Source organism: Dipodomys ordii, unplaced genomic scaffold (assembly GCF_000151885.1).
Source record: "Dipodomys ordii isolate 6190 unplaced genomic scaffold, Dord_2.0 Scaffold144, whole genome shotgun sequence".
NCBI lineage: Eukaryota > Metazoa > Chordata > Mammalia > Rodentia > Heteromyidae > Dipodomys > Dipodomys ordii.
The window spans coordinates 2,192,612-2,219,099 of NW_012267360.1; the positions used below are offsets into that span (position 1 = coordinate 2,192,612).

The following is a 26,488-nucleotide window of genomic DNA, read 5'->3' on the forward strand; positions in this document are numbered from 1 at the left end:
TTTTTTGCATTACAAAAATGACATTTAACCAATTCAAATCCATTATTTTTGGATGAAGTGTCAAGTTAAAAGGAATTTTAATAAGAAAAGTAAAAGTCTCCTAGAGCAGTAAGCCTCATAGGAAGTTTGATGTCTGTGGCCTATACCTATATAAGCTGTCCTTTTGAATTCAAATATCCCTTGAGCATGGTACATGAACTATAGTGATAGAAAGTGACTGTTGAGTCTCATAATCTATGATGGGGTGATCTTGAACTTAATCAATGTAATAAATCTCTATGTTATAAAACGAACTTATCCATTGAAAGAATGAGAGACCAGTGGGTTATGTTGCTGAATTTTTGTGCATAGAAAAAGATTTCCCAATGCTCCCATTCACAAATAAGAAAACAGATTGTCTGTGGCAAAGCTGGAGCATGAAATTTAACTGAACCTGGGACTCATTGATATAACTTGGATCTACAGAATGGATTATTTGATTTGTTTACTTGATCTTTCCAACCGTTGCTCTATTTTTGGTTTGAGGGCATTATTTCTGATTCGTGTTATAGAGGGTTAGTGGTTTTAAAGTAGAGTGTCATTACTTGTCATTCAATCAATGAACTTTCATTGCTATGGTCTTATAAGATTTTCATATTTTGAGATCCTCTAATGAAAAGAGGGGAGGCAAATAATTAACACCTTAATTTATTATCAACCAATGCCTTAGATTTGGTATTCTGATATTTGACCATTAACAATACTTTGTGACAGCTGGGAGACTGTACACATAAGTATACCTAGAAGGAAGGATGTTTATTTCTTGGGATATTGGTCAAACTAAGACAAAGCTATGGATTATAATGGATCCATATGAGATACATTTTTACTTTGAATACCTTTCTCTATATATAATGGTCTGATTTATTCTAAGACACTCATTATTTTAAATATTGAAAATAATATTTTTTAAAACCTTTGAAATTGTTCAAAATAGTGCTTACAGAATTGTCTTAGAGACAACGCCTTCCTCCAATTTTGAACAAGTGTGAATATAAGAGAAACCTAGGCATACATTCTCCTTTAACTTGAACCAAATGATTTTGAGAAGCCAATGAATTAAGAAAATACATTTATTTTGAAACTGCATTTTCTCAACCATTTTAAAAAATGTATCTACTGCACTTGTCATATTTAATCAAGAAATAGGGTTTTTATTTACTTATGTATTTATTTGGTGGTACTGGGATTTGAACTCAAAAATCTTGTACTTGTTCTACTCTACCCTTGAAACATGTCTCCAAACTAGGTTTTTGTTTGTTATTTTAGAGATGAAGTCATGCAGACTTTTCTACGTGGGCTAGCTTTGAACCACAGTGCTCTGGGCCTCAGTCTCTTGTGTAGCTAGGATTACAAGAATACAGGTGTAAGCTACTATCACCTGTCTCAAAAATAGAAATGTTAATATAAATAAAGAAGATAAGTACTAAGCCAAAGACTAGCTGGGCATTTCATTGTTGAATTTATTCATCTTTCTATTGCATGAAACAGTCAAGAATAAAGGAAATGGAAAGATCCTGTAACAAAACTAAAAAAGCTCTTTATTTTTCAGTAAAGATTTGATAAAATTTTGACAGAAACACTTTTTCAAAGGAAAGATAGATGTTTCTACACGTCATGATTATAGTTGAAAGTTCTACAGGTACTTCTCATTTTGGGAGTGAAATCCTCTCAAATTATGCAGATTGTTAATATTACTGCTGCCTGTAGAATAAATCAATCTATAGAGTTATGTTGATGTATATTAAATATGAAAGCTAATTTCCAATGACAATTAGGACTTTTGGAATTAAAGTTGTTTCTTGTTCCCAGAAGTATATTCTGACACATTGAATTCAATATTGCAACCCTACTACATAAGAGGCATTGTGGCAAAAATTGGTTAACTCAAAGCATTCAAAGATTCTTTATTTCTAATATCAAATAACTTCCTCCAAAAGACACATTTTCCTTTTCATTATGTTCTTATTAGCTAATGTAGTCTGATATCCTCCCCATGTAAATTCTCAGCTTACTGCAATGTTTAGGATTCTCTGTTAGAACAGCAGGATATCTGTGTGTGTTCACTGTTTTCTTGGTTTACTACATTCTAGAAATAGAAGTGTGTTTAACTTACTGTCGTATACATTCTGTCTCTGCAGATTATTTTGTCAAGTGCTTTCTCTAGCCTAATTTAAATGATTTCTAAAATATGGCTTTGATCACAGCCCTTAGAAGAGAAATATGTGCCACATTATGGCCCATGAATCTTATAAATAGGAAAGGCTTCTGGATGGGCAATGTGGAGTTTTCTTAGTGCTGATTTCTTTTACTACTTCAGAACACATCATGTTACTCTATCTTGAACAGTCATTTTCCTTCTAAGCAATAAATATATTTCAAACACTTCATCCTCTTCTTATTTTCTTGAAGGCAAGCTTTCTTAATTTAGACTTTTAATCTCTCTTTTCATCAATACTATATCTTGTTTTATTACTTTTCTCTGAATGCTTTCATCTGTGCAGATGCCTTGCTGATAATGAACTCGACTAGAACTCTGCCTAGATGCATGACCTGTCTCTTGACCTCTTTTCATCCATTTTCTTTGGCAAATCTATTTTGCTACTGAGAGAGAATATCCTGGAGAGAGTCCAGTTGGTATCATCTTCTAAAAATCATGTCCTCTTTTCAGCCCGAAATTTCTATATATGAGACACTGCCATAAAACACTCTCAAACCATCATCTCTTTACCTAAAAATCCTTGATTCAAATCTGCTGCTATCAACATTTGTTGGCATCTCTTTTTATTGAGGTAATAGTAACACTGTGGTAAGTTGTGAAGAATATTTGAGAGTATCTTCCATGATGCATTAAGTTCACCTGTGGATTAGTCTTCTAAAATGGACAGATTACTCTACCTGACTCTTCTTAATATTTGGTTCTAAGAAAGCACATCATTTCTTTTCTTTTTGAATAAAAATTCAAAACCATTCCTACACCTCTCGTCAGAACAAATTATAATTGTGACTGGAATTCTAGTGACTATTGACCATTACAATCTTATAACTGCTTCATATCTTCTCTTGAAGGGCTATTCATCTATCTGATGCCATTGACAAGTTAGACCCTAAGATGAAAAAAAAATCCACCTGATTGTAGCATTATGTCTTGTGTCCAAGCAAGTTATCTTGTCTTAACAAGTATCATTCAAGGCATTAACACAATCACTCACTCACTCACACTAAACTCACCTAAAAGGTCAGCACTGTTTATTTCTCTGCATCCTTTTGATGCATCCTAGTTTTGCATTGGGTTCCTGAAGTCATTCCATTTCCAAATAGACAAGAGGTAATTAGTAAGAAACACTAACATAGTAAACTCTGACCTCAGTCCAGTTTGTTCCATTTCAATATTGAAAAAGTGTTTTACTCCATTTTTGTTCTTGTATTTTTATGTTGGGAGAAGTGTAACTTTTATTGGGTAGTCAAAACTCTATAGATGTTTATTGGAAGAATGGACAATTGATCATTAATCTTAATGACCTTTAAATTTTTTATGACATGTGAAGTAACCCAAGTTTCTAAAATGTAGTAATTGTTTCTGAGCCTGAAAACTCATCTGAAGATTTTTATTGCCTAAGATGGATGGAACTTTTGTTTAATCAATTATAAAGTGCAAGGATAAGCCAACTAGTCAATGATTCAATATTTAAAAATTGAAAGTAAAACATACACAGTCATTTTTCACAGAAGCTCCTAAAAATGCTATATTGTATAGATTTTTATTTTAGACTTAAAAATTAGAGCAAATGTGAATACATTAATACAGAAGAAAAATATATTTCTTTAATAAGAAAAAGTCAAGTAAAAGAAAAATGCCCTTCTTGCTATGTGCTTGACATTTTTCTTCTCTTCTTTGCTAATAATGGGGCTTGAACTCAGGCCTGAACACTATGCTCTCTTAGCTTTGTTACTCAAAGCTAGAGTTCTACCATTTGAGCCATAGCGTTTTCCTGATTATTTGGAGATGAGGGTCTCACAGACTTTTCTGCCCAGGCTGGCTTTGAACCATTATTCTCAAACTCCAAAGTAGCTACCTGCATTAGAATATTTGTCTTTAACATTTTAATTTGAAGCAGAAGATGGGAGTGATATTCTCAAATCTATAAACAGTTTGAATTTAGTAATAGCTTTTATGTTTAAACTACTCCCTTATCTGTTAATTTTGCTTATTAAGCTAGAATGAGAGGATTCAATATGAACTTTATTGGCTTAAACATTTTTTTTTTAATCCTAACTTTGGAATGTTGTTTTCCTGCATATGGAATTAGGTTTTGGGTTTTACCCCTTTGTTCTAAATTGCAACCTATTATTTTGAATCTTACTTTTGATAAAAAAATATTATCTGTGGGAAAAGATTACTATAAGGCTGGAGGTTATTAGAAAATTATTAGACAGACACATATGCTTTTCAAGGGCTGCCCCTGTCTGCCTGTACTAATCATTCTGTAGGGCCATGAATGATGATAGAAATATCCAATGTCCCTTGGCAGAAGAAAGATCTTCCACAATTCACTGGCTTGCATGTGGATGATTTCAGCCATTATTCTCACTTGCTACAACACCTATTTAACAAACTTTGGTGTTTCATGTTAATGTTCTAAATCTGATTTGATTTGAAAACAATCTTAACATTTTGTGTATTCTCACATCTTGTCTCGTTTCCCATAAGAAATGGGAATCAGATGTTAAAGAAAGCTATGAGAATGGAACTCTAGCAGCATAATCTATGCTATTTGGTCAGGTAGTTAGCCTCTTCACTGGGTTTCAAAAACTTGACCTCTGACAGTGAAAATGCAGAGAATTTCATGAGTACAGGGATCTTGACATTTCTTTTTTCCCCCTACAGTTATAGAATAGCTCAATTGACACATTCAGACAAAACTGAGCGAACTTCAGAATCCATTCTAAAAGTAAAAAATAGACATTGGTTATTGGCTTATCCTTTGCCTTCACACAGCCCATGTTTGGGTACAAAAGAAACAGTTGAAAGCATTGCAGTTCTAACAGTGCATTATAATGAAACGGGTAAGTATCCCTTTAGTACCATGTACTGGATGGATGTGCAGAGGCCAAGGTCATTGAGCAAGGCAATGGATCCTCCAAGCAAGGCATCTGGGATCCCTACATATTCTCCCAGGCTTTAAGAGCTGCAGCCTTTGCTTTCTCTCTTGGTGATATTCATTCCTTTAAATAGGGGATTCTTCCCCTTTGAACCCATTATAATTGACCCCTATGGTGCCTTGGCAAGGCAGGGTGCTTCTTCATTCTCCTCCCAGATTTTCAAGACCCAAAGAGGAATCCAAATGATGGGGCTGCTTAATGTCAAGAATGCCCACACATATCTCTTTCAGTGCCTAATTCCTTCATATACCTCTTTCTCCCAATTGGTTTACTATTCCCTCTTCCACTTCCCTAATCCCTTCCCAAGTAGGGTACGTTTTTTTTTCTCTTGCTCTCTCTCTCACTCTCTCTTTTCTGTATCTCTCGGAAATCAGACAGGAGTTCAGAGCACTTTCACTACCTTTTATGAGGTAGATTGTGATGTCATAGATGGGGGCAGGGCTAGTCAACTTTCTACCCACCTCCCAACCTGTGCTGAGGGAGCTCCGATCGGGAGTGGAAGCAGTGATTCCTCCATGGTGAGTAACTTTGCTTTCTAATCTTATGTCTCTTATTGTATCATTAATTCTAATATGTGGGCTGTGGGGTTCAGGAAAGTAAAAGTTTGCTCATTCAAGTCCTCTTTATTTACTGTTAATCAGCTTTGGACAAATGACCTATTCCACAGCACAGATACACTCTTGGATTGTGATCTCAACTTGAGAAGTGAAAATGGCATTTTCATTCCTTTATTTCTCAGTCTCCCTTCTTATTGGGACTGAAAGTCAGTGCATATGTGGAATGAATCCATTCGGTAATCTTTGTGAATGTAGCTCTAAGGACAGTGTTAGGGAGATGTACTCTTTGGGAAGATGTGAAGGTCACAAAATATCCTTTATTGATATTTTCCCAGAGAATCACTTGCTTCTAAAATCTGGGGAGCCAAAAATGTGAGAAAATTTGGTTTGGGTAGAAACAGACAAAAATTCTAATACAATAAAATTATCTATAAAAAGTTAAAGTTGCCACTCCTGCAAATGTAAAGGCACAGCCGTTCACAAGTGTGCCAAGTAAATCTGCCTTGTTTTATTATTTGTTGTTACATGTCATAATGCTGATACTGTTTCGTAGAGTCTCTTGGTAGTTAAGAGGTGTGAAAATCTGTTGTATGTTCTCATTTGAGTTTGTTACTGATTAGTTCTTTTATATGGATTACTATTTAGAAAGGAAAGATCAACCAAAGTGAGCATTTTTCTCTGCTTTCTTCTTTGTACTCTCTTGGGTACTTATTAAAATTGTGGAGATGTATGTCTTTGTATAAAAGGGCAAAAGGATTTCATGGAAGTGATTAAAGCTTTGAGAGGAGCTGAAGATGCACCAGTGTGGGTGGTTTTTGTTTTTTTCTTAAAGAATTTACCCATCAGAATGAGTTCTTTCCTTAGGGTCCAAGGAATGCATTATGGGTTTTTATGAAATGTCTTAATGATATCATTCATGTTTTTCAAAGTATAACACTCTGAATAACCATGCACAAACACTGGTGTTGGTGAAGGACTTTTCATGGAGTTATTTTTTTTTAATCAACCGTTTCTTGATCCTGTCCTCTCACCTCCTGGCCCCCTGCTGGTCCAAAGTTATGATCTTTTATATAGGGAAAAGCACTAGAGTGGGACATTGGTATCCTAGGGTTGGGGCCAGTATGGGATGGTTCTGAAGTTATTTTCCTGCTTAAACTTGTTGACCTAAAGAATTTATAATGATAAGGCCTAGTAGGGCCATACCAGTCAGTAGGAAGATTTGGGTGAAAAACATTATCAGGCAAGCTAACGTTTCAAAGGGAGTGACAGTGCTAAACATCTTACATATTGGATTATACCTCTTTCATTAAAAGCATTATGCCCTCAAAACCCAGGTAAAAGTAAATCTTCAGTGGTAGAAAAATTTGATGTCTGATCATAGCTCAAGTTTTTAATGTCTTTTATCAACCCCTCATACAGCTGCCAGGTAAGAAATGCTCATATTTTACAATCTCTTGGGACACAATCATCTAAAAACTTCGTGAGTTAAGAACAGTTGTGTTGTGCTCTGAGAGTCTTATCATGGAATGCATTGTGCATGTAACTGTTTATTTTCACGTGCACGTTTCATTTATAGTGGTGTTCAGTGTTTTTTTCAAATCCATTTTGTGTTAAAATTATAATTTAAAAATACATACATTTGTACTCTAAAGGAGAGTATGAAGGTATAAGAGAAGTTGCATTAACTTCTGTGTCAGACCAGTCCTTTCTCTATCACTGGACAATTAGGTAGCTCAAACTACAGTACTTAGATCTTTTGAGCCTCAGCTTTTCTCATTTGTGAAATGATGGTAGATATCTGAAGGATATATGCTAAGTTAGCCAGGATATATCCTGAAGGTAGCCATATTTTAAAGTTGTATATTGGTACGATATATGTTTAAAGAAATAAAAAGAAAGGTAATTATAGTTTTTATGTTGGGTCTATATTTAATCTAGAAAAAAGACATTTCAATCAAAACTAGCTTTGAAATATTCTTCATATGATGTGGTAGTTTTTGGTTAATGATTTATGTAACCATCCTTGTGATCTTAAATCTTCAATATTGTTTAATTAACTTGCTCAGTAAAATCTTAGACATTTATTGTTGGATAAAATCTGAAGAGAAGTAAAACCTGTGGTAGGTGGCTAAGAATGGTTTTGAACTCTATGCTTTTAGTTTTTTCAAATTAGTTGAAATTTAACTTTTTTTCTACTAGGTAACACATAGGACTAGTCTTATTCATGGAATATCTATGTGGTGTTGGAAAGTGTTAATAAGGGGAAAGTTGGTGGTTTGGGAGTTACATGTTATGGAGAGATGAAAGGAGTGTCAATAGCCTCACTCCTGAACTTGGGGAAGGTACAACTTCTTTATAGTCTAAACACTTAAGTAACAATTTAGAAGAAAAGACAGTGTTCAAATAACTAAGAAATAGTTCTGTGGTCCAGTGGTCACTACACTTAGTGAAATTCTTAATAATTTTATAATAGTTTTATAATAGCACATAAAATTTAACTTCTTGAATTTGTTACTTCAAGAAATCACTTTTAGGAGCTAATCTTGTCTACATGGGAACAATAAAATGATTTGCTCAAGGGAAAGAGATGACTTTGCAAAAAAGTGAGGCCTTTAATGGACTTTGGAAGGTGCCTTAAATTTATGCTTTATTATATTTGTGTGATTGCACATAAAGAACAAGGAAGCATTTCAGGTCCATAATTAATGAATTTGAAGATATCTGGTGTTCAAATGTACCATGTATCAAAATCAGCATCACTGCTTGCAGCTCAGCTGCATACTTTACCTGAGTCCTTTTACCTTAATCATATGCTGACTTTTTAAAAATGATTTTTACTTTATCTTTAAGTAGTTATACAAAGGAATTGACATTCAACAAGGTAGTATACAAATACAATGAAACTTGATCGATGTTTCTCCTTCATCATTGTCCTTATCCCTCTTCTAATGTAGAATATGCATTGGATTTTATGATTGTATTTGTTTTCTTCTCACTTTTTAACATTATAGGGACTTATTTAGAAGAGTTGAGGTGGGTGCAAATGAATGGATTGCAGGTTTATATTAACATAAAATCAGGCAGCCATACATAACAGGTGAAGGGGGTTCATGGAACTATAGAAATTAATGAGAAAAGACTATCTCTGAGGCAATCTACCTTTCTGATGATAATTGAAAGGTTCCTCACTTTGAAGATATCATTAACAGGTTTAGAAATGTTAGCTGTGATGGAAATGTCCACAAATTAATGAAAGTCTATATAACGTGTATAGTTTTTTCTAGTAAACAGATGTTTCTTTGGGTATTAAGCATGAATCATGTAAGGTTCTCTGCCTTCAAATAGCCTTAAACACTTAACACACGTGATTATGTGAGTCTGTTTACCTAAATATGTGGGAAAGAGGTTATTGATTATGTATGGTTTACCCATATAGAGTAACAAGAGGTCTCATATACAAACAGAAATGTAGATTCAGAGATGATTTGAAGTGTTTTCTTACGCTGTTGTTGTTTGTTTGCTGGTAATGGGACCTACCACTTGAGCTATGGATCCACTTACAGTTTTTTTGGTTGTTGATTACAATCTGAGTCCTTAGGACTTTCCTGCTTGGGCTAGCTTCTGGTCAGAATCCTCAGATCGGAGACTCCTGAGTAGCTAGGATGACAGGTATGATCCTTCTAATGGATTTTCAGCTCTATAACCTAGCTTCTTTTGTCCAGATTCTGAGGAAATTGTATGTAAATAAGGACATGGTTTAGATCATCTAGTGAAATGTCTCTTTCCTAAAGTGGCACAAAAATTAACTTTAAAATTTATTATCATAGTAAATTTACCACAGGTTAAACTTGCCTACATGACAACAATGAGTGATAGGATCAAAGATAGTTTTACAAAACAAAAGATATTTTGTCAAAATTAATTAAAAGGGCTGGAGGCCTGTCTTAGCTGGTAGACTGCCAGCCAATGAAGGAAAGCCTCAGATACACAGTTTGAGTCATTCTCAGAGAAAAAAAAAGCTGAAATAAAACTTATATAAAATTTTGTGGAATAGTCATTACTGATTATTAAAAAAGGTTGATATACACGTAAATTGTTTTCAAACCCAAAAGATTCCGCAGGTCATTTAGAAACAGAAGATCCTGTAGATTTGATTCCATAACATGTGATATCTATTTCCCCATGTACTATAGATTCATAGATGACATTATTGTGGAAGACAAATACTGGCTATGATACATTATAATCATTCTAGGAGAAATATGTACAAGATCATTGAATATTTATATAGAAAACCAATCAAAGAAAACTCAATTTGAAAAATCTTATTGGATCAAGCATCTTCATAAAACTGTTCCATGTAAAGGAAAGAAAGGAATATCTCAGAACAGAAGCAGAACACTTAGAAGTGAGGAAATATGTATTTCAGCTTTACTGGACTTGAAATGTCAAAGAGGAATGGAGGAAAAAAAGATGATATAAGAATGTTAGCTTGATCCATGCTAATGTTAAAACAGTGTTTTTCATTATGGTCAGCATATGGTCAGGATTATCTGAATGCCAAACCCAACAAAGAAGAAGGAGGAGACTACTAAAATGCAGAAAGTTGGCCTGAACTGAAGGCCTTTGGAATCAAGATGAAAGGGTAGATTATTGGAATCTGTAATTAATTACCCACCCTTTAACACACACCTGGTAATTCATTTTCACACCAAAGTTTTAGACTCTGCACAGCAATAAAACTGACTCATCTCTTTTCTTAAAAAAACTGCACCAAAAATAAATAATAATAAAACATCCAAAGTAAAAGATATGGGCAAAAAAGGAGTAAAACTTAATATAAGAATATTCTTGAGAAATTAGTTTAAACTTTGAGTAAGAGGGGAAAAACTTTCAAAAAGTGATAGTTTTAAAGAATTATTATGTCATTAAATCTCCTAGAAGGGCATAAAACAGGAAGGACATAAGACTGTACACATTTTAGATTATATCTTAATTTTTGTCAGGTTCTAGTTCAATTAATGAACATCAAAACAAGTAGCTTTTATCTCCCAAGTTGTGTCTTTCCCAAAAGGGAGGGAAAAAAAAACAGCCTATAAAAAGATTGTTTCTGGATAGTATTCATTAACAGAGGTCCTTGATTATTTTAATGATGTAAACTTTACTGAAAAAAATGTATTAGGATTTTCATCATTAAGGATAATATCCAGGTGCTCATTTCAGTGGACCACGTTGAAAAATATTAATTACATACAGGTATAATTCATTTAGAACTGCTAAATTTCTTCATTTTTTTTTGTCATGGGTGATAGCTTTTCTCCCACACCCACAGGTCTATGTGAAAAGTAATAAAAGTGGTCAAGGACTCAGGAAGAGTGCATGCTTGTAAAATATTTTATGAAATTATGACAATGTGCCACCCATAAGAAGATGAACCTCAGTTCAAGCAACAAAAATCAGTTTCACATTGACCCCTTATTCCTTTGCAAAACACTAATCTATTTTTCATTGCTAGAATCTTCCATATTTTTTATTTCAAATTAGAAGTCAGCAAATGTTGAGGAGCCCTATTTTAATCAGTTTTGTGTTAGAGATAGTGTCTTCTAGCAATCAGAAAGTGATTGTCATCTTCTAGAAGTAGGTAGTTGCTAAGATACCAGTGTCTGCCATTAATTAGACAAATTAAATTACTACTTTTTAAATTTTGTTAGATATTTTTTTCTAGTCTGAGTATGAACCCTAGGGCCTTGTATAAAGCTAGTCATATATTATTAACCCAGATCTCTATACCCTCTGGCTGTGTCTTTTTACCAACCAACACAAGAAGAATCATGCAAGATTATTTACCTCGAGGTCACATATTGTACATGAACAGAAGCTGAGCATAAAACAGAAACAGCCATATTTTTTAATCTCTAGAGATTGGAAAAATAAAGACCATGTTTCTGAAAAAGATGTTAACGTAATAAGCTGAATATGGCTATCATGGCTATTAAATGTAAATTTGAAACCTACTCCATATATTATCTAGATTGTACTTGGCAACACTACTAACATTCTCTGTGAGGGATTGCTTTACATATATAGCTTTGAATAGTCATATTTACCCAACAGTATAATTGCTTGTAGCAAATATTAACAATTAATCTTAGTTAAGACACATTGAAGAGTAAGTATGTGCCAGGCACTGAAGTATGCATTTGGAAACCATTTACTATGAATTCTATTTTCATAGTCATCCTTGTGGTAGACATAGTGTGTAAAAATCAGGTTCTGAGAATGTCAGTATCATCCAGGAGGCCACAGTCAGTGGCTGTCATACTGTGGTACTTCAGGAAGGCCCCCTTATATTCTCCATAGGTAGCATAGTCTGTTTTCTGTTTCATTACTAATATATGACACATCAGTATGATGATTTGATTCTTTGGCCCATTTGTGTCTCACCTACTTTGTAAAATGTGCAGACAAGGAGTACATCTGAAGGCTTATAACACATCCATTTCTTAGACAGTGAGCATATAATATGTTTAACATTACCTTCTTTCTCATGACTTTCCCATGAAAGAAGGTAATTATAGTAATTTATCACATAGAACACTTCCAATAAATTATGTGGAAGTCTTTTATTTAACTACATGAGGGCACTTGATTTTAAATGCTATACTTCAAAGTGCATTATTTACCTAATATTTGGGGCCATAAAGTAATTAATATTTTTTCTTTATAGTTGAATTCCTTTGTAATTTATTTTGTTACATTTTCTGGTATATTAAATACACTATTGTTTTTAAGAAATTTCTAAAAGATCTGAATTAATTGTGTTAATAATTTGATTTGAAAGGAATGTGATTGTTTTCCTCTGGCTTTCTACTTTAAATGTTAGTACTTATATTGAAATATAGAATATTGATTTTAATTAAATAGCAATATGCATATAGATTTTCACATATTAGTCAAATACATATATGTGTGTATATATCTATATGTGTGTGTATATATTCAAATAATGAGTTATCACCCCCATGTAATATGTTTATATGTAGTTCAGGGACAATACATTGATTCACCAAAGATATAGACCCAAACTTTATATTGTGTTATACTTAGAATGTGGCTTCTGAGTTTCATCTCTTGGCCCAAGACACCTATTAGTGATCTGTCATTCTACTTTCCATACAGGAAGTGATAGGAGAAAATATTGCTGACTTGCTCTCTTATAAACCCTTAAGGAGTTTTCTTGAATATTCCCATACCTGTACAGCTACTTTTAGCTGCAAGAGAGACTGGGAAATACAGCATTTGTGCTAGTGTGGTAAAAATTGAGAGACAGCACTAATAAAAGAGGAGTTCAGAATATTGGATAGCAACCATAACAGAATTCTATCATAGTAGTAGCAAATAGTCAGAGAAGTCCCAATTCTTATTCTACAAGGTAGAATATATTGGAAAATTTAGTCTTCATAATGTATTTATCAGGCACTCCACACTTTTTAAGAGAATCAAGACAGGTAATTCACCACTTACATTCCAGACCAGAAAATTCTTCTATGTGATGAAGAAGACTTTATATGCCAGAAACCTTCTCTTGCTGAGGTGCATGGCAGATGGAAGGTGACAGTGAAGTCTCTGGGTAGTGCAGAGGAATATTATAAGGAATTCCCAAAGCATTTGGCAGAAGTGAGGGAGGTGTGAGTTGGCAGTTCTTGCAAGTGTATGCCTTCCATTAAGTGGGACACGAAATGAGATTTTCAGGAGCTGGTTATTAGGCAAATTTATTTTTAATCTCTGAGCACTACTTTTTCAGCTCCAAAATGAGAATGGGATTGGTATCTTCTTTACCAGCGTATTTAGGACTATAATGTTCTGGGTATGCTTAGTAATATTATTTTATTGCTCCCAAAAGATTAGGTAGTTTTCTTGGTGATGTAAGTAGGTGCCTTCTTGTTCTCTTTCATCATGTCTGCTTCAATCACTCAAGCTTCCCGTCCTTTGTAGCTGTGACCATTCCATCAATTTCTGTCCTTATAGAGAAACCTCTCTATGTATTAACCTTTCTGTAGCAACCTCTCTTCTCTAGGAGTGACAGGGAGATCAAATGTACCGTTGGATCAGAACACATCTACCTCTGAACGAGAATGATAGGGCTGAGTACACTCCTAGCATTTCTCTTAGAAAAAAAATATATATGCCATCTGAAATGGAGTTTTGTCTTCTGAAAGGAGAGAAAACAATAGGTTCCACCGATATATATGCATCCCCTCACCTCCATTTCTAGCCTTGGTTCCATGGATTGCTATATGAAAAGCAAGAGTCCTAAGAACGCATCACTACAGTATTTTGCTTATCACCTTACTATATATTTTAAAGTCTGAATCCCAGTTGTCCTAGATTACCCTGTCATAGAGAGTCATGCATTTTTGTTCCCAAAGGTTCCAGTGAGGATGTTCAGAAAAATATGTTAAGCACAGTGAAATTTCTTTTTATAAACAAGTATTTGAGGTAAAAATCTATTCTGTTTTTCAGGTATTAAAAAATTAAATATTCTACTCTAAAAAATTCCTGATAATAGATGATGTACTTAACTTTAAAATGCTATAAAGAGAGAGCTGGAGGCATGGTTTGTCTCTAGTATTAGAATGCCTTCCTGGCAAGTACAAGGCACTGAATGAAAACCCCAGTTCCACTACCAAAAAGAAAAAAAGATTAAAAAAGCTAGAAAAAAATTGAATCATTGAACTTGTTCGAATTTAAAATGCTTAAATGGTGCTGGGCATTGGTGGTTCATGCCTGTAATGGTAGGTACTCAGGAGGCTGAGATCTGAGGATTACAATTCAAAGTCAGCCTATATAGGAAAAGTTGGTGAGATTTTTTTTTATCTTCAGTTATCTATCAGAAAACTGGAAGTGGCACTGTGGTTTAAGTGGTAAAGTGCTTGCCTTGAGCTAAAGATCTCAGGGACAGTGCCCAGGCCCAGAGTTCAAGCCCACAGCGGACCCCCCTCCCCCACAAAAATCCTTAAATGGTGGGTAAGTATACTTTTAAAATAAAACAGGAAAGCATTAGCTTATTGTCTTCCTTAAAATCATCATTTTAAATAATATTTAGCACTACCAGGATAAAAGTCTCCTTGAAATTCAAGTTATGTATGATTTCTAAAAGATAATATTGATGATGGATAGTTCTACAATGAGAAAATAGCGCCAGGTAAATCTTGAAAACAAGAAAGTTACAGGTAGGAACTGAATATGTTTCATAGCCAAACTTGAATTCTTGTAACAAGTGACAACCCCAGATATAACAGAGCACTCACAAATGTACCTACGGCATATTTGAAGAATTTGCTTTGGCATTTTTAGTGTATCAGGAAAAGAAATAATGAGACAGCCTTCACATCCTGTAATAAATATGAAGGTGATTTAAGTTTGTCAAAAAGCTAGATTCACACGGACTCTAAGATAAGGATTGTACCTTGAGGAAACTTTCATCTTAATATTAAACATAATTTTTAGTAGGGGCAAGATACTCTATCATACTATCTCCAGCCCTTTAATGTTTATCTTTGTTCCCTGGTTTAAAAGCTGTCATCTTCTTGGAGTTAAAGAAATATATTTTTATTACCCTAAAGATGATTTCCAATTTTGCAGATTTGAGGCTTTCTTTCAAAGAAACTACTGTGTTTTTTTTTCTATGATTTTTGGCAATCCTTTATGCATTTCCCGTCTTTTAAGGACTCTATTCCCTTTAATCTGTGATTTTTTATGCTTCTTGTATAGCACGGGCTCTTTTGCAAGGGAACAGACAATATGTTGTTCATCCACAGAGGGGATTTTTTTGGGGGGGAGGGTTGAAGAAAAAATATTCCAGTTTTAGATTGAAGGGAACTCTTAGATGCTTTTGCTACATTTGCCCCAAAGTACATTCACTCTAGGAGAGAAACAGCCTAGAAAGTTCCAAATTAGGCCAAGTCCTGGCAGGAATCTATATAGAGAAGCATCCAGAATTCTAAGAAGAACCACCTTAAATGCCCTTTATAACTTTTATTTATACATAAAAAAATTGGAGCTGTTGCATATTGCTAAATATACTAATGGAACTTGAAACTCAGGTAATTGTTTATTAGCTAGCAAGTATCTTTTAGTGAAGCCTCACTTCTTTATCTCTGCAATCATGGAGAAAAAATCATCATAGTAACTCAGAGGAAAATCTAACTGGAGGGAAATTGCAATAGGTATTCAACTCAGAAAATATCTAAAGTACATTCATCCAGTAAAAAGAAATACTAGGAAGTGGTGCTGTGGCTCAAGTGGTAGAACACCTGCCTTGAGCTGAAGAGCTGAGGGACAGAGCTCAGGCCCAGTGTTCAAGCCCTACAATCAACAACAAAAAAAAGAAATACTCATCAGCTTTTATTTTTTAAATGCTTGTTTTATGCATCAATTTAAGGGGCAGCCTGAACTAGGAATTTATCACTAAATTCATCAAACAGGATTCCCAAATATGTACACCTAATCTCTAGCCGTTTATGGAGAATATACTAGCAAAATGTAAGAAATAGTATTTAAAAATAATTGGAAGTATAACTATGAAGACGAGACTACACACACACACACACACACACACACACACACACACACACACACAGAGTTTTTGAGGACAACACAGTACATAAGGAACCCAGCTATTTGATTCTAATGAAGAATGTAGTTAGAACTGAGATAGAATCATGAAGGACAGATTCATGGGTGAGCTGGTAACTATGTAATGCTGTGAGAATAACTCCCCTTCATAATATGATTTTTTAAGCTTTTCTTTCTCCATTTGGACTGTATTTATAACCAGTATTAAGATGCTATGCAGCATAGTTTCTACAAGTATTCTCTATAAATTGAGAAACTGAGGTTGGAACTAGAACCCCACTGTTATTCCATTTATAGTTGTGCTCACTCTCAGAATGAAGAGGGAAGATGGCAAGTTTTTTTTTTTTCTTCAGAAAAATACTTTGTTCTTGCCTTACTAGGTCTAATGGTACTATCCATTCCTGTTCAAGGTTCCTTGGGCCAGGGGCACCCAGGTGCTCAAATAAATTAAGATGAAAATCCCAAAAGCTATTGAGATGATATAATCTTTCACAGTCACTTCTTAAAAACTTAAAAATTGTACTTTTTAAAGTTTATTTTCTTCTTTGTGAGATATATCCAACTCCAGTTTCCAATTATGCAAAACTCAAAGATGTTAATAGAGCCTTTCAATTAGAAAGGCTCTATTTAGAAATCCAGTTTTTCTAATGAATAGTCTTATGTTTTGTGCAGTATAAAGATATGGTACTCGTTTCTCTGCATCTATTATCTAGTAGTTGGACAGGAAATAGAGGAACTAGCATGTATCAGACAGTGTAATGATAAGAGCTGTAGTTATTACTATGTTTGTCAGCCTCTCATCATTCCATAGCATCTACTAGATGGGAAACTAAAAGTCTATATTTTAGGAATGTTGGTGTCTAAGGGCCATGAGAAGTTGATATTTCTTTTTTTTTCCTGTTGGTTAGGGCCTTGAACTCTGGACTTGGGCACTGTCCCTGTGCTCTTCAGCTCAAGGTGAGCGCTCTACCACTTGAGCCACAGCACCACTTCCAGTTTTGTGGTGGTTTATTGGGGATAAGAGTCTCACAGACTTTCCTGCCTGGGCTGGCTTTGAACTGCAATCCTCAGATCTCAGCCTCCTGAGTAGCTAGGATTACAGGTGTAAGCCTGTAAGCCTGGCACCTGGCAATATTTCTTTCTTTCTTTTTTAATTTTGAAAATACCATACAGAGGGGTTACAATTACATGGGCAAGATAATGAGTAATTTGTTTTAGACAGTTAAAAGATTTGATTTTAGTTACAGAAAATCAGAAAGTAGGTATGGCTATCTCAGTAACCCACAAGACTAGAAGTTGTGCTTGTAAGAAAATCGACCTTGATGACTATTTGGGCACACTTGAGGACAGGTAACATATCACAGTATGCCTGTCTCCAGGTGAGTGCCACTATAGCCCAGCATTAAGTAGAGTAGGAAATCCTATGGGTTATTTGCCTGTTAAGGAAGATTGCATATTATATGTTACAATGAACTGAAACCCAATTCTGCCAGATAGGAATAGTACTATGAACCCAAGTACACAAAAGTGTTAAATATTTTTGAGTTCATTTGTGTTCTTATATATCTTTTGAGGATTAGAGATCATTTGTGCATTAGTATTATGACTAGCAAACACAGCTTGATGCCTAGCAGGTACTCCGTATTTTTTTTGTTTCTTTTTTGTTTTTGTTTTTTTGTCAGTCACAAGGCCTGAACACTGGGCCTGGGTGCTGTCCCTCAGCTCTTCAGCTCAAGGCTAGCACTCTACTACTTGAGCCACAGCACCACTTCTGGCTTTTTCTGCTTATGTGGGGTTGAGGAATCGAACCCAGGGCCTCATGCATGCAAGACAAGCACTCTACCACTGAGCCACCTTCCCAGTCCTGCTCCATATTCTTAATAGAGCCCAGGTTCTTTAAAAAGCTGTTTTGTTAACAGAAATCAATAATTACATACAATTATATTATTACCTTTTCCAAGCAAAAGCTCATCTTGAAATTCTACGTTCAGCACATGCATGTTTTCAATTTGGCTAAAGTTTATTTTATGTTTATTTTCTCAATTATACTCCCCTAACAATCCCATGTTTTGAAGTATAGTTCCATGCAAGAGTGAACAGGTAGAAGAATGTGTAGCATATTATCCATTCTGTTATAGCTTTGTGCCTTTAATCAAGACTTTTTCATCCTTTATGTGTCCCCCATAGTGTTAGAAAGACTCAACAATATTTAGCAAATATTTATGGCCTATACGCTGGATAATAAAATTTTTAAAATATAGCAACTGGATATAGAAGAAAGCATGTGTGGATGGAGATGTGAGTATAGAGAACATTAAAATTAGAATGGGTGAGGATGGGATTGGTTCCATTTGATAGCTCAGCAAGGGTAATTTTCACCAAGATGAATTTTGTTGAAACTGACCTAGGAAGATTTTGAGGGTGATGAGTAGAGAGTAGTTATTATTCTGCTTTTGAGTGGGACACACAGTAAGCGCTGCTATGGCAGCAATTCTGAAAGAGCATGCCAAGGAATTTGCAATGTGATAAGACAGAAAATAAGAGGTCAATACTAGATATATTTTCAAGACGCCACTGAGAGGATATGATGGCATAGATGTTGATAAGACTAGGTTTTCAACCTAAATGATAGGAAAAACAGTAGGAATTATACCTATGACTAGCTTACAAGGAAGAAGGTGAGAGGAACACTTTTGAGGAAAAGGAAAATTGAATCATTGAGTTCTTGTCATCTCTGGAAGATTATGAAGAAGCCAATGATAAAAGGTCTACAAGAGATTAATTTATTCCCTAATTGCTAAACATCTTCTTTGTGAAGATGCTTAAAACTCAGTGAATTGTGTTCTTGAAGTGAAGGTGAAAATTACAAGCCTAATTTTGTGACAAGATATGGCTTGGTCACACGGAACTTATTTGAATATATGTATTAACAAAGGTAGTTGAGCACTTGCTATAGAAAAAACATTGGCCAGGAAGAGAAGGAATGATTTGGAGAAATTTCTTTTTTCTGTGTCTACTCAAAAATACTTCAAAATATACAGAAAAAACATGTGTGCAATTATAAGAGCTATGGTTTAACTGCTCAAATTTAAAACTAATTTAATTAAAATTACAGGGTTTTAAACCATACATTATCCTAAAGACCTCTTATGAGTACTTGAAAAATGGTACCATTTCTTCTTGTCTTAATTCTCATTTATATAATGAAAGAAGATTTGAAATTTTGCTTAATGCTGTGAATTATTTTATATAGCTACATATGTGTCTAAGATTTCACTTCAGTTTTTAGCATTTTATATAAGAGATTATTGCTCATGAATTATCTTAACAAAACTATGATATCTTAGTAAAGACAATATATTAGTATACTTTAGTATTCCCTATTAAAGATAAATGTTCCAAAATCCTAGTAGATGCCTGAATCCTGTATACTTCACTGATAACTTCTAGCTACTAAGTGACTAATAAGTAGATTCACCATATGGTCCTGGTACTCAGAACAGTATACAAATTATTACTGATAAACTGTTGGAATATTCTAATTAAAATATGGAGATCAAGTAACAAACTCATGGAGAATAACCATATTGTTAACTATAAGATGTGTTTGTTTAAATACCATGAAGCAGAGGAGAGCCTTCTGTGGAAATACTATGTGTAGCACTCAACATCTTGCTAAATCTCCACTATTCCTGTGTTTGAACTAGCTATATATAGTGTGAGAAATTCTAAGATCATGTGTTTCATTGGGATAACTAGTAAAGAAGTAGCAACAGGTTTAACATACATTGACCATTCTTGTTTCTGTGGTTCTGGAAGGTTGTTAGATTATAGAAAATTATTGGTTGTCCCAAGGACTCATACCTCTTCTACTTCTTGCCTTTTCTTGACATTTACAGGCCATTGATGAGACTATGTTATCTTTTAGATTTTGATTTTGTGTATTTGTGTGGTTTTGAGGTTTGAACTCAGAGCCTCATGATTGCTAGATTGGTTTTCTATTATTGGCACCATGCCCCTAGTCCTTTGTTCTTTCATTATTTTTTAAATACTGTCTTATTTGATTTGCCTAGGCCAGCCTGTATCATGATTTTCCTATTTATGCCTCTCAAGAAATTAACATGATTAATGTCCCCCCAGAATCATTTTTATTGGTCCACATTTTTTCAATGCTAGAATGGATTAGAGAAAAAGGATCAGAGAAGTTCAGGAAGGGAATAGAAAAACATCAAAAGCTGTTTCTTTTCTAGCTCTGAATTTCTTTAGCATATGAAAGCTCAGTACAAGTAAATGGCTTTATATAAAAATATGGAACCCAAATTGAGAGCAGGTGTCTTGGTATTGGCTAGAGAAAGATTGGCTCTATTAAGAGATGGGGGAAGAAAGCTAGTTTGGGAAGATAATGTTTGAAAAATCTAATTTTAGAAACATAAGAAAGAATAATGTAATAATATTTCATACTACCTAAAATTCCAAAAATTCTAGGTTGGTTTAGATATATTTTCTGGAGATTTCTTATTTAAAAGAAAATAGAATATAGAAAAAAGAATATAACATGGAAAAGGTAACACTTTGACTCATCTTAATAGAGTCCCCTGAATTTCTAATACCAAAATGTAAGACCTTAAAAAAATTAAAAGTCAAAATTAAGTTGGGCACAATGCCTCACACCTGTAATCTTAGCCATTTGTCTGGCTGATATTGTAGGTTTGTGGTTCTAGGCCATCCCATACCTAAATGATAGAACTAATATGAACCCAAAATGCTTGACAAAAGTGAAAATAAGGAGGAAGAGTTGGTAAAAGAGACTGTCGTCTTTTCAAAAGTCCCATTTTGCGTTCAAGTGGTATTCTGAAGAAAGATGGATCATAATAATAATGAAAGCCAGAGTTTAAGAGCTTCCCATCTCTAAAAGCATTATTTTTATTCACTCTTCATAATTCATTATTCATTCCAGAAATGAAGACTGAGGTAGAGCTAGGTGTAGTATCTGGTTTCAGATCACTTCATTAGTGGGTAGACCAGCTAGAGCTTGAAACTCAGGCTCTATTTTAGTCATAGTCCAGGTTGTCAACACTGTAAGAGAAGAAAATATAGAAATGAGGAGACAACAAGGAAGAAAAGAGATAAAGTGTGCATGCTAGAGTGTATTTACAGAAAGAGAATGTACAGGATTTAAAGACAGGTTCTAGAGAGAGATGAATATATGAATGAAAGGGGAAGAAGGGACTGAGGTGTTGAGAGGAGGCTACAAGAACTGGGGAAGGATCTCTTCTCTCCTTTCTTGATCCAGGACCCTGAGAATCAACAGATGCACACATTCTTTTCATTTACCTGAGGAAAGGAGAGGCTTTGGATGGGATGTATGGGCATTTACTTTCTCTAACACATGGACAGTGCTAATTTATGACATAATTTCTAGTGGCTGGGCATGAGAAGGTAAAGGACAAGCATGAATAACCAGTTGCCTTCAAATCCTGCTCACATTCCAGACACCCATAACTGGTGGCTACTGAACTTGTAGTTTATTCTTGCTCAGCACTGTGCATTGCATTCTGGTGTCCCTGCATCATTTATATTGTTAATGAGCCACAACACTTAACATACAAAGTGAGGAAAATAACTTAGGCTTTCTAGTTGTGAGGATTTCACTAGTGGCTCTTTGGTATGTTTTGTGAAAATTGTTTCCCTGGGTTCTTAGACAAAACCTTTGTCTTCTGTCACAAAGCTACTATGTGGAAAGACAGAATGGTAGAAGCAAAAAATCCAAAAGTACTGATCCATATGTAATGTAGATACATAAAAATGGTACAATGAATCTTGTTTTGTTTTATGGGAATTTGTTTGTGAGAAATAGAGAGGTCAACTTGGGAGTCTTTATTGGAAACACAGCAGGTGAACTACTGTCTCAAAGATCTGTAACCCAGATTCAAGTTTACACAAAGCTTCTAAAGATAAAACCATGTTTGGGGTGGAGATCCAAGACAAGCAAAAGCACACTATATAGGGAAACTCTCAAGGCTAAGCATTCTCTGTAGCAAAGCTTTACTGGGGATAAACCCGACATCTGCAACTCAAAGAATGGCCTATTTCAATTCTAGGCTTTTCTGAGCTGGGTGAAAAGCCCCCTCCACCCAGGAAGGCACTAGGAAGGCAAGAGAGTAAGGTGATATTACTTAGACCCAGTATCCTTATTTCAGTTGAGACTGGGAAGAGAAGGAGACGAATAATGGAGGAGAGGACTCTGATCAAAATGCATTATATACATAAATGGATATGTTGAAATCTTGTACAAATAATTTAAAAAATGTCAGTTATACTGTCATATAAGGAATAGAAATGTGAACCTAAGCCATTCAAAGAGGTAGTGTGAAATAAAAACATTGCAAAGTAAAGATACGCTGAAATACATGATCAACAAATAATAGATGAGATATTTATATCACATTAAAAATATCATTGCCTGGGAGCATTTCCCACCTTGGGCTAGTGCCTAATAATCCATGGGTATTTCTTGTCCTGAGGGATTTATTTCCTCATTGTTCTCTTGTGATATGGAAGCAAACAATTTAGAGAAGAGAAAGGTTCTGGGGGGCTTCCTTGACAGATTTTCATGCCCACAACTAGTCAAGGGAAAACACCTCTCAATACTTCAGTTTCTTTGAGACACCAAATACAGCAAGAATGTCTTTTTTTTGCATTGAGAAAAAGACTCTTCTGCCTTTAATGGTGAAGAAAAAATCGCTCTAAGCCGTATTTAGGAAATTTGTTGACTGTAATTAAGCCTTCATGGGAGTCCCCAAGGTTTACTTACTTATAATTGAAAAAATGCAAATGAAGACAGTTAATCAGTGAACTAGCCAACGATGAAGCACTACTACCTACCTAGATGAATTAAAAATGACACAAATATGTCCAGTTGAGAAAGTTACTGGAGAACCGATTGGTAAATTTCTCAGCAAGGCTCTCCAGATTGTTTTTCTAGAACTGCAATGCCCTTCTGCTATTTATCAATTTGGTCTTGAAACACCATTACATACAGATTTCATAAGAACTTTCCTTGGGTATTGGTAGAGCACCAGCTGCTTCTAAAGCTAACTCAAGGAAAACCCCACAGGGGGAAAATAACAGACCTCTTGCCCATCTTTCTATCATGATTGATGCCTTTCTTATAAAGTATAATGATCTTATAAAGTATAATGTGTTCCACTTCTTGTAATACTTCTACCCCCTCAGTAATGAGTTCATTAAATTGATAATTCATAACATGGGCATAATCTTTTCCTAATTTTCTTTTCATCGTGGGACTTGAACTCTGACCTGAGCACTGTCGCTCAGCTCTTCAGATCAAGCCTAGCACTCTACCACAGCACCACTTCACCACTTCCAGTTTTCTGGTGGTTTATTGGAGATCAGAATCTCATAGATTTTCCTTCCTGGGCTGCTTTGAACCACAATCCTCAGACCTCAGCCTCCTGGGTAGCTAGGCTTATAGGAGTGAGCCACCGGCACCTGGATTTTACCTAAATTTAATTGTGGGAATCAGAGTAAATATAGCATCATTTTGATCAAATACCTTAGTCAGTGGCATTCTAGGTAGAAATGAAAACCCAAGATATTAAATAAGCTAATACAAATGAAAAAGCAGATGTACAATGGATGATGTCCCTGTGCTGTGCACTGCATCACTGTTGATTTTGACAACACTGTTGTACTGTAAACTCTGGGAGGAGTGAAGTAACTGTTTCCTTTGCAGTGCCACTTAGCAGATTTTTGGGAGTAAACTGCCATGATTTACAAAGCATACTATAGAGTGTGTGGTAAATGGTTTCCCTATATCCACCACAGTCACTTAGGAGCAACAACTCCAGTATTGCTGACTTTCTTACTTCCTGTTGATAATCTGAAGAGGAAAACTTTACAACATTGCTGTAAAGGAAATGTCTTTTTCTGCAAGCATATAAACATCCTGAACTGTTTTAAGTGAGGAAAGATAAGATTAGGATGGACCTGTCCACAATGTCTTTGTTTGCTTGAGTTATTTATTGCTCTGAACTTGCTATAGTTGTTTTTTAATGTTTTATCGCCTTCTTTTTAAGTGTTATTGATACAGACTCTGGAAAAAGGCAGACAGATATTTCAAGGTATTTCAAATGTATCACAGTCTAAAGAGATCAAATACGTCTTCAAAGCCTCATGGATTTTTTTAAAACATGAAATGTTGTTCTTGCTGGATAATAGGCTCCATTGCTCTAGGATTCTAACCTTCCATTCATTAACAGCACAGCTAACTTGTAGCAAATCTTTTTCCTCCCTACAAGCAATTTGAGTCTTCTTGAGGAGATAATAGTCTAAAAATATAAATAAATGACCAGCTCCCATGGGGGAGATTCCAGTTTTCTCAAGGTATTTGCTTTTAACTCATTGTCAATTCCTCCATCTTCATAAGATAATCCCATTAAAATTCATCTTGTTCTTATATATTAATACTGTTTCATTTGAAGATCTCAAAAGTACCTAATATCAGCATTCTCATATTTAGTGCTGTTCTTTCAGAATTTAGATGCTGAAAATAAAATAGGCTCAGCTCAGATAGAAACAGATTCTGTCTCCCAGGTATTGCTAAGCCTTTTGAAGTAATCAACAGGTACTCCTTAGTATTTATATTTCAAAAGCACCTTTCTGATAGATTTGGCTTATTTTATTCTTTTTCATTTAGCCAGTAATCCCATGACATTTGGATTATTTTTAATACTGTAACAGATTGCTTTGTTCTTTTGGTTTTTATGCACTACCATTTATGTTTAATTAATTTTTCATAATAGATAACCGGTTTTAAAAAAAATAAGGATACAACCTGAAAATTGATCTTATTTCTACATGAATTATTGTAAATGGATGAATAACTCTCTTCTGGAATTGTGTATGTGTGACCCTTATATATTAATATCCTAGGTTATTTACTCTGTTGTATGCATTAATCTGATGAGTTTTTCACTTTTTGATATTACTAGGTATTTCTTTTTTTTATTGCTGGTTTGCCTCAGGAAGTTCATCATTATTATAGAGGATAAAGGATTATTAATTACTTGACTATTCCCTACACAGTCAATGATGTTTTCTGTTCAAATAGATGTTTCTTGATGTCATGTTCTAGATTTGTACCATGAAAATCTTATGCTGAGAATTTTTAAAGTAAATTTACAGGATTTTTTTCACCTCAGGAAAGAAAATGGATTTTATATTTCATTTAGCATTCTATTATCTCTTTGTAAAAGCACTAAGTAAAGAATACATAGAAAGTTCAGAACAATGGATCTATATTATATAGCTGTAGTGTACAAGAGCATAATTCACGAAACAACTAGGAAGAATATAAAGAAACTATGTGGTTTCATAATGGTCCTTTTGATAACTCTATTTAGATATGATAGCCTCAGTATGTTTGAAGTTAGATTCAACATAGTATAGCACCTCTATTTTCTTATTTTCACAAGTAACTTTAAGAATGTTGATAAGAACCTCGTTGCACAAGTTAAAAATTTGAGATTTGCCCTTTTCCATCTATTCTCCATTATTTTACACTATTCAGTTACCTCCTCATCTTACTTATTAAAGATAATTTATATATTACTTCCGACATGAAGGTTATATCCCCACCCAATTTCTGAATCAAAGTAAGTCCTCCATTTACTCTTTTTCTATCCTTTCCTTTCCTTTCCTTTCCTATCCTTTCCTTTCTTTTCTTTTCCTTCCTTTCCTTTTTTAAAATTTTTACTTTTATTTTATTTTTTTATTGTAAAGATACTATACAGAGGGTTACAGATACATGAGTAAGGAAATGAGTACACTTCCTATTGAGCAATGTTACCCCCTCCATGGTTTTCCCTCTACTATCCCTTCCCTCCCTACCTTTCCCAAGGTTCTTTTTTTTTTTAATTGTGATTAAGTGATTACATAATTTCCCAAATTTCACAGTATTGTGGAATAATGATGCTCATTTAAAGTCACAAGTTCATTCTAACTTTCCTGGAGCAAATTGTCTATCACAGTTTATAACATATAACGGTGTACACATATACACCATACAT

At 34.5% G+C, this 26,488-nt stretch overlaps 1 protein-coding gene across 3 annotated transcripts in view; it reads left to right on the forward strand.

The window, feature by feature from the left end:
* Ctnna2 (catenin (cadherin-associated protein), alpha 2) overlaps positions 1-26,488 on the forward strand; it is a 1,112,116-nt gene that overhangs the window by 1,078,057 nt on the left and 7,571 nt on the right. The window contains exon 18 of one of the 3 annotated variants that reach the window (XM_013031821.1): positions 5,577-5,720. The exons of the other annotated variants lie outside the window; for them this stretch is intronic. Within the exon in view, the coding sequence (XP_012887275.1) occupies positions 5,577-5,720 (144 nt within the window). The remainder of the gene's footprint in view (positions 1-5,576; positions 5,721-26,488) is intronic. 3 annotated transcript variants of the gene reach the window in all.